Genomic DNA, 10,510 nt, shown 5'->3' with positions numbered 1-10,510 from the left:
TTGTGTATATATCCAAGCTTGGAGGTATTACAAAACTTTCAATGTTATGTCATAATCTCTAAACTATCAGTACATAATAGCTATCCGTGCTTGGAGGTGCTAAATACTTTTTTGTTAGCTACATATGTCACAAGCTTTAAACTATCAGTGCGTAAGTATGAAAAATTGAGAACATAGTAATAAATTTTGATAGTATACGTGCTCACAGTACTTACTTGTGTGCATATATTATCACAAAAACCACATTATATCACCAAACTCAATAAGTTAAAGTGACTAGTGTATACAGTGACTAGTTCAGATTTCAGCTGTTGTGGCTCATTTGGCATATGTCTTATTGTCTAGCTATATTACATATTGTTGGAGGATCAAGTCACCACTTGGGTCTGGGGATTTTTCTATGTATATATATAAAATTATATGCTCAACAAGTTTTATATAGTATCAAGATTCTGACTCCTCTACATTTAACAGTATTGGGGCAATTACTTTTTAAAAGTAACTCATTACATATTACATATTACTTGCAACTGAACTATTTAGTTACAGTTACATATTACCCATATAATAAAATAACTATAATAATAATAATAATAATAATACATATTACTTTGTGTCCACAGCCTTAAGCTGTCACGTGTGAAACTACCACCTTCACATAATTGCATTGTTGGACAATGTGCAAATCTTGGTTATAAGAAAGAAGCTGGTGAATAAGCTTCATTCAGTAGGCTTTGTAACTTCATTGTGGATAGGCATTACTCAGTGGATTACTAACGAGATTAGTAACTTCGTTACTTGTAGTAATAATATTACATAATATTAAGGTAAGTGTTCCTATTATGGAACACTTAAAGATGATTGAATATTACTGCACACATGCTGATAACTCATAGGGACTTAAATTTTAGCCAAAGACTCATCAATTAGTCTATTAACTTCAGTCAAAAAATTAGCCATATAGCACAATCCAATGATGAGAACTTGTAAGGTGTCTCAATGTTGTTGGTGTACATAATTATGAGATAGTGTACATATTATGAGACAGAAAAATGTACAAACTATTTCAATTTCCTCTAACTTGGAGCAGAAAGCACGTAAAGAAATAAAATTTGGACCAGGTATGCACCATATGTTGCATATAGGATATTTTGACAGATATTGCTTGCAAGAGAGCAGAATCTCTTTGAAACACTGACATTTAAAGAGCTTTAGCCTTCTCATGGTTTAGAGCATATACCTAGTACAGGGTAACTCACTGAATAGTTGAGCTACATTTCTGTCAAAACCGCACTTCATTGTTTACTACTGTAACAGTATTAACCTCAAGTCATTAAGCAACCTAGGTTTGATCTCTACCTGCTCAGTGTATGGTTTGTTCACGGAATATGCTAGTAGAACCTTACTTTGGTTTATGTGTAGCCATCCGTTTTTACTATATAACTGCTACGTTCGTTTTTCAGCACTGATATGGCATTTGTGAGCAGGGTCTACTATAGGGCAGGCAGTTTGTAGATGTGTTTCTCTGTCTGTTTGTCTTGTGTGTTGAATGTATTAGAGTAGCAAAAATGTTATGAGTTTGTTTCTATTAGTGTTCCTAAACATAATATTATGCAGATCTGAGAGAATTCAAGGGGACTTTGTGAGTTTTTGCAGCATCACACTGAGAATTATTCACATTTCACACTGTATCAAAGTGCAGAGAGCCAATGGGTAACTTGAACAGTTATAATGTGCACTTTGCATGTATAAACATTACATTACACATGAAAACAGGTAGGGGACACGAAATTAAATTTTTAGTGTCAAGATTTTGAGATACTCTAACAGAGCAGTCACTTTACTCTAACAGAACAGTTACTATTGCTATAGAACATTCAAATTTTTTGCACAAATTATAACAATGCTATTTTTCCAAGTATGCACTTAGTTAAATAACTATCAGAAGTGCTTTAAGATTCAAATACATAGAGAGGCTTAACTTTTCTCTGAAAGATCCAACTAGAGTCTTACAATGTATACCTCAGCTATGAGAAAGAATTATAGCTTGTGTACTATAAAGCTCCATGCATTCTACTTCGTAAACTTATCCTAACATTTCTTGCCCCCTACCCCAAACCTCTCAGGCCTCCTGTGCCCCTAACAATGTCTGTGTGCCCCTCTCCCTAAAAGTTCCACCAGTGTGTTACATACTGTATTTAGTTATGGCTATACAATTGTAATTGTAATTTTAAGGTTATTATGGCTAGCCACTGGAATTCCTTAATTCTTTAATATATTGCTATGTATTATATACTCAAATTTTCTGTACATGTGCACACCTATACAGTGGCATCATTATTATTATTTTGACCGTATCATCGACCAGAATAAAGCACTCTAATAATTAACCTCAGTGCTTACTCTATCCAAAGTGTTTTTATGATTCATAAACCAACGCAAAGCTATATGAGGTGTTATACCAAAATACATCGGTTATATTTTTGAAAAGATGTATGAATAGCTACATAGATGTATTCAGGTTTAAAAAAGTCTGTTGTATGAAAAAAGTTTTAAACAATATCATGTCAAATGCATGAGTTTCTAATTTTATCTTTCTAGCCAGCACGCAATTCTCAACTTTATCCTCTTGTTTGATCTGTTGGTTACAGTAACTGCCAATGTACTGGTATATAAATGTTTTTCAAGGTATAAGTTCCTAAACATTGTGACATATTTACTCTGCGTGATCATAATACACTTGCATGTAAACTGCTATCCTGTGATACTTGCTGTAAATGTTGAATTCATGAAGGAAAACAAATTACCATAATATAATAATATGATGACAATGCGATTTAGTAGTGCAAATACATTGTGATATTTAACATACCATACTGGTACATACCAAGACTCCGATTTGTTCTTGCAAAAGACCTATTTTTATGGCAAAATTAAGTGCTTACAAAATACCTCATATTTATGTTATGTATGTAGCTAGCTATACATTTACTTGTGTAAGGTAAAGCAGCAGTGTTGTTAATCATTGAATGTTATTAGAGATTCTTGAAACTCTTCATAATTATTGCACACAACACCGGGTACAGGTCCTTCGCTCCTTTCACTGATTGTAACATTTAACATCTCAGTGGAGGACTGGTTTATTATTCTCTTCTTTAGTGAATTAAAATGCATCATTATAACATCTATCTTAGGTTTGATGGTGTTACCACATGTTGACAACATACAGTGACAGACAATGTAAACAATAAAGTAAGCAAACGTGGTGAAGATCAGACATTGCAGCAAAAGTGGTTCTATATCACTACTGCCATCATAATGTGATGCTGTAACAAACACTGCTAGTAGGTTAAGTAGTGTCAAAGACTCTTGGATATTTTTAAATCTACTCTTAAAGGGATGAACAAAACCTTCAACACACAAAACTATTCCAAGTATGATTGTCCCAATAGTAAGGGAGACATCTCTGTCAAACGCTGATACACCAAGGAAGACAGCTCTCATTAAAAGCTGCACACCAGTCCAATATGGAAAGTCATCCTTGTAAGGGCCAAGGTATGCATCCAGCAATGGTTTGAATGTGTTGATGAGATGGAAACGAGATAGTGTCCTTGGAAACAGAAGAAGGATAATAAATGGAAGCAAAATGAGAAATAAAACAATACATACAGTAAATAATATGGAAAACTTTACCCCAAAAAGTGGAACATTTGTGTCCACTGACCAGACATAAGTGATGTGACCACTAGGAAGGTTGGTGATTGGAGAGAAAAAGAACAAAACACTACATACAGTGATCAAGATCTTTGTATAAATTAAAAGGAACAATGTGGCAAGAACTGGCAAAGCCCTTTGTGCTGTAAGCCTTTGTATTTTAATTGAGTAACGGCTTCCAATTATCAATGCAAATGCTATTAAAATTAAATATAGGGGAAAGACTAATTGTAAAAATGTCTTAGAAAAAGCATCCATGCCATTGTAAAAACAAGTTTCCAGCCCCAAGTCTAAGTTTGACAATGCCAGTAATACACAAACTGAATGGCACTTTGGGAAAAACACTGAAACGTTTATGCTAATGATGTTTACATAGAAAATGAATGTGTTTATTACTCCATTGGTAACAGTTAAGTTAAAACTGAAAATCATCAAAACAAGGACCACACCAGTTATTGCAATTGGTATAACAATGAGAAGCCATACACTAGAACATTGTTTGCATTGAGATGAACCAAATACAGCACTGAGACCAGGTTGACAATAACCACACAAAACACCAGATCTCTTAAACTGACACTGCTGATCAGGAGTAGATGGATTCACATATGATGGATAGGGTAAGCAATAATCAAATGGACAATTGTGTGATAATAAGTAATTATGAGATCTATTGAAACTCCTTCCAGATATCCAACTTTTGGGAGGGCGTAATACAGTTTGATCCTGCAAATTACATGTTGTTGTAAATGAATTCAACACTTGGTCACAGTAACATGATTTTCGTTTCTTTTGCAGAGTAAACCCTGGTGGGCAAGGTTTCAAAGTTACATAGAATACTTCAGGAAATCCATCAGGGCCCAAGTATAATTCACACTCATGACGATTGGACCAAATAGTATAATTGTAGCCATTGCAAGTGCGACTGGGATGAGCCTGTGCGATTTCAAATGTATCTGTGATTTTACAACCATGTTTTGATTTGCTTGTGTCAGCAAACATTGTGGTAGTTGTTGAATGCATAATTAATTTAACTGTTAAAGTCTGTCCTGGAAAAGGAGATCCCAAATGGCGTTCCATGCAGTCAAATTTGTTCTCAGTTATGCAAGGACAAACTAAAGACATGACAGACTCCCTAATTGTTCTATTTGCCCATAGCATTCTTCTTTCAACAACTGTACTGAACACTTCTGATGATTTTGAGAAATAAAATGCAGTTCCTGCAAGCCATGAACAATTCCCAGAGGACAATCTGTTTATCTGATGCTGTGGTGCAGTATAGGTATTATTAACATAAAGTATCTTGTAGTTCAATGTTTTATTCACAGCAAACTCATGATCCAGATTACCTCTATCACTAATAAACTGATAGTAACAGATTTGGTCTAAATATTCATTGTATACAATTGAGGTTACTGTACCTTTATACACTAAATTCCTTGTTATATTAATTGTAGTGTACTCCTTTAGTAAATAATAAGACCCTTCTTCTGCTCTTATAACATATCTCGCAAAATTGTAAGAAAACTCAGTGTACAACTCAAATCGTAAAATTGACAAATGTAGCTGAATAATGGTCTCATATGTATTATTCTTAAAGACGCAATCTGAGAATTGAATCAACCCATTTGTGGATAATACCATACTAACCATGTCAGGGTGTGTATTAGAGGACATATTGGTTGACATAATGGCAACGTAGTGTGTAAGCTGCCATAAAATCTTAACCTCACTATTAACTTTGATTATTTGTACTTTGTGGTTGAAGCAAAAGTTGGAATTACTGATAATAACATAAGCATTAACCAGTAAAGTGCCTTTAAGGTCGAAGTAGAGTAAAGAATTCATGTTTGAATTGTTAATGAAGTAACAATAATAAAAGCCAATTTTATTAAACTGCGTATCACATGTACTCTGATTTCGGTTTCTACTATAAAAATAGCCATCACTATGAACTAAGATGTGAAAAAGGCTTATTAAAGGATTTCCAATGTTGTGACTAATGCTGCTATTAATAAAGGATAACACATTGTCAATGATTTTGCCACAAGATTCTGCATGGTAGTACAGTACACTTGAGTTATACAATTGAGAAAAGTTGGTATCCTGGACTACCATGGATATCCCATATGATTCTTGAATCAGAACAAGGAACAGAGCATATGAGCTGCTACATAATCCATTGTTTTCATAAATGTAATACCTGATTTTGGTGATGAAGTAGGTTTTCATGAGATGTGTTCCATAGCTAAAATCATTGTAATAAAACTCAATACCATTTACTTTTGATAAACTACTGTTTGGGTAACCACAGCTTGTTGCTATTCTCACATCTATAAAACTAGACACATCTGGAGCAAAGATATTAACTGCTATAATTCCACTTACATCAGGATTAGCAGTGATAATTACTCTACTGATCTTTACTGTACTACAATGGTTAAGATATAATACCCCACTGTGATTATATGGTAAAGTTTCATGGTTATCTTTGAATACCCTGCTGTCTCTTTTTCCACAATTAGCAAAGTGAACATTACGTATTGTTAAATCTGTAACATTTATAATGCCAACTGTTATTGCCAATCCATTACAATGAATAACACTAGCATTTCCACATATTATGAAATTTTTAATATCCTGTAAGATCAAATCACTTTTAAGAAGAAATATTCCTGGTAAGAATTGTAGTTGAGTGTAAGATGAAAAATATTTATTGGAATTCATGAGGTAGTAACTAAGAGTATGAGCATTCTTGTTGGGATAATACTCATGATCAGGCTTTACAAAATATGTAGTTGATGATCCTTCATCCAGTGTGGCTAGTACACAGAGCACTAGTTGTAACATGGAAAACATTTTCTGGTTGTTATTTTTGAAATCATAATTCCAAACCTATATGAATTCATGAAACCAGAACACATTGAAAAACTAGATGGTACATTTCACATGTTCAACTCATCATCATTTGAAATTATTTGTATAACATATGATGAAATATATAATTAATAACGGTGTACAGTGTATTGATCTATAGCACATTTAGCTTCATACCTTCATTTAGCCGGTAGTACTTACAGTTCGTTGCTCTAATATGCTCAACTAGTAGGTCCTTTGATATGTTGTTTACAGCTAGTGTATGCATGTGACCATTCATTTATACAATACTATACAGTATTGGGCATTAATGATTGTTAATTGTTATGTCTGTTATATTAATCCTATATCAGTTTCAATATAATTATGTACATGTTTTGCAATATAATACCCAGACGAGTGATTTATGTGTGTCTTATATTATTTTATTACCTTACTGTTGATTATCTAAGCTTGGAGGTACTAAAATCTTTTAGTGTAATGTTGTCATAAGCTCTAAACTATGTATCGGTGCATAATAGTTGACACTCATAGCTAGGAAGTGTTAAACACTTTCTTGTTCTCTTAACTATATCAGTACATAAGTGCTGTTACAATAATCTGCACATACTTATTAGCTACACTGATTTGTAATTTTGTATATACTCACAGAATTTGCTTGTGTACTATACAGATAACACCTGTTGTGGTTCTTTTGGTGCATACCTAGATTGCATGTAACTCAACAAGTTGTATAATTATAGTGTCAAGATTTGGACTCCTTTGTAGTGTATATTACATAATATAAATTCTAAACTTCCGAAGGAAATGCTCTAGACTGATCACAGTATGTATGAGTTAGAATGGTAATTCCCTATGCACCATAAATGATTCTGAAGGGAGGCAGTTTGAACATAAATTTAAAAACATTTGAGAAAATACAGTTGCAAAATCATGTACTTTAGATTGAAGTTGCTTACCGCGGTTGCTTTTGTTTTACCATTTTGAGCATCAGTGTAAGTGAAATTATATCATAAAGCTTCTGCAGGATGCTTCTCCATATCCCTTGAAATTCAACTAAAGACTTAAACTTTACTGCAGCATAAAACTACGCCCTCTGTATGACAGCTGTAGTACCACAGCTATTTATTCTTAGACTAGTGATCACTTTTTAAAACATGAAGTAAGTCATGATCACAATGGATAGGCTGATTCAACAAAGTTTAGTCAAAATTATTACTAAATTCAATCTCAGCATGCTCCACATGCTGAATGTTCTTTGCATACAGTACAACCATTAAAGTTGGTTATCACTTTTTAGTCCCTCACTACAAAAGACCCAGGCCTGTTAGCACCCCATTGTGAAGTCCTACATAATTATATGTTCCATTTTATTATTGATGTTTTCCTACTAAAACGTTGATGTACTTGCATTGTTACATACAGTAGCTAACTTATATTATGCCAATATTTGCATATTATAGTACCTAATTACCTTCCCACCCTCATCCAAACAGACAGAAATATCTATTGGTTATGGTTTGGAAATACTGTAATAAGTATACTACAAAGGAAATTTAAAAATTTCATAAAAGACAGCTGATAATTACTATACAAGCACATTTCAATCTCTACACTATTGCCATTTTGATCTTTTCAGATGGTGTGAAATCTAAAAAGCTGTTCAAACGCACTGAATGTCTTAATCAACGGCAACACGGTAATTATTTTAGAGGCAATTAGTATGCATGAAGGTGCTTGGTGACAATTTCACAGCTAGTTTTACCTTGGTTTGCTTTGGTTTCAAGCGAATTTTGTAACAAAATGTGCATATTTTCATGAGTTATATAAACTAATCTTGGCCTGACATAAAGTTTAGTATTTTAATCAGAACTTTGGCTGGCTCCTCCACAAGTTGAGGGGGGGGGGGGGGGGGGGGGGGGATGCCCCATCCTGGATCCGTCATTGATGTGTTTGCATCACTATAAATTACAAATGGCTATGCATCATACAATAGAGCAGAGCAATACTGTAAATACTCAAAAGGGATTAAGGGAGAACAAGAGTATGAATTTAACTACGTACAAGGAATAATGAAGTACTCTAATAGAGCAGTAGAACATTCATAATGACTGAGGATTAAAAATTTAAATGAGTATATTTAAAAATAAATGTAAATGCAAAATTAGCTTGAGGCTTGAAACATTTAGTACCCAAGTCAAAAGTTTTGATTGGAGAATTGGATATATCATTTGGATCACTACAGTACTCCTGACCAGCTATAAGCCACAAATTGATAGCATTTAAAGGGAACTATATTAATGGTTTGTATTATTCATAAAACATAAACTGGTAAATTTAAAACATTTTAATGTACAAAATTTGTCAGTGGCTGGGGCTGTGCCCCCAGACCCCTGCACTGCATCAATAATTCACCACCAAATCACCCTGGATATGCTACTGCACATGGACACACAAAATTTACCATTTTACAATTTTAGGCCATGCTATTTTTATCCCTTATTGAACTATTAATTGGTTTGAAATGGAAGTATAAAAAATGTCGATACCCTCTTCTAGTATTATACAGATACAGAACATGTACTCAGCTATGTGATGAGGTGTAGTTTGTGCCCACACACAGTAAATGGATTTGCAATCCCAGTCACATGTTATGATATCTAGAAATGAATAATCAGTTTAAAGGTATAATATAGTGTTTAAAATAATTGGTGTACATCAAATGTGCGACTATTATGCCATTGCAAAACAAAAATACTCTGTACTGACTACATGTAGTGCATTATGCGAGTTTTATTCACTCTGCTTTAGAGTGTAATATGTAAACAAATGATGCTTATTTGTCAAGTGCAAGTAATGGATCCCGGAATTCAACAGAATTGTGTGTTATCTCACTGCTTTGGAAGCTCATTTCATAACTACTATTGCTTTCAAACAACCTGATCTTGAATAATCTGAAGCACCATTCCTTAAAATGATTGTAAATGATGCCTCCTTTGCATCTGAGTAAAAAACACTGGAACTTGATAATCACAATGAAGTATATGATGCCAATGGTAATCAGTATTTGGGATATTTTTAATCCCAAATCTTGATCATTGTGTAATAGAGATACATGTATTATTAGCAAATTAAGGAGCATCACTGACTCTTGAACATTTTTAAGTTTGTTTTTGAATGGTTGTAAGGTTGCTTGTAAGTAGAGCAATCCTGCTAAAAGGCTACTTATTGCTAAGAGGCAACCGTATTTACCAATGGCCGTAAATCCATAGGCAACTACCCGTACTAAAAGCAAAAGTCCAGTCCAGTAGAAGCATTTATCCTTGTATGGACCAATATATGTATCCAGAAAAGGCTTGAAAGTGTTAACAATCTTAAAACGTGACAATACCCTTGTAAATAATAGCACGATGTTGAATGGTATGAGGAAAAGCAAAAGAAATAAACTAATTATAAAAACTGCTAAATATTTAATGCCAAACAATTCAATAGTTGTATCTACTGACCAAAGAAGTTCGGTTTTGTTGCTAGGAAGGTGAGTTACAGTGTAGTACTGGAATAATGCAACACAGGCAAACTGTAAGATCTTTGTGTAAGATAATAGGAATAATGTCGCAAGCACTGGCAATGCTCTATGTGCTGTCATCCTTTGCACTCTGCTGGAATAGTGACTTGCTATGATAAGTAAAATAGCTATTAGCATGAGATAGAAAGGAAATGCCAATTGCAGCCATGTTTTAGTATAGTCAGTCATACCATTGTAGAAGCAAGTTTTGATACCCAAATCAAGATTAAGTATTGAAACTATTGTACATATTCCTGGCTGACATGATGGATAAAAAAGTGATATGTTGATGAGTAAAATGTTAGCATAAAACGTAAGAGAGTTGATTGTCTCATTAGCAACAGTGAGGTTCAA

The 10,510-nt window shown here is 33.8% G+C and overlaps 1 protein-coding gene across 1 annotated transcript; it reads right to left on the bottom strand.

Annotated features, from left to right (window-relative positions):
* Positions 1-4,970: 4,970 nt before the first annotated feature.
* Positions 4,971-6,827, bottom strand: LOC136247847 (uncharacterized). The gene is made up of 3 exons (XM_066039671.1): positions 6,769-6,827; positions 5,048-6,609; positions 4,971-4,980 (listed from the first exon to the last, which is right to left on the bottom strand). Exons 1-3 carry the CDS (start codon positions 6,772-6,774, stop codon positions 4,971-4,973), a joined length of 1,578 nt encoding a protein of 525 aa, XP_065895743.1. The 5' UTR covers positions 6,775-6,827.
* Between the last annotated feature and the right edge of the window lie 3,683 nt (positions 6,828-10,510).

Source organism: Dysidea avara, chromosome 1 (genome assembly GCF_963678975.1).
Source record: "Dysidea avara chromosome 1, odDysAvar1.4, whole genome shotgun sequence".
NCBI lineage: Eukaryota > Metazoa > Porifera > Demospongiae > Dictyoceratida > Dysideidae > Dysidea > Dysidea avara.
This window is presented reverse-complemented; position numbering and strand designations above follow the sequence as displayed.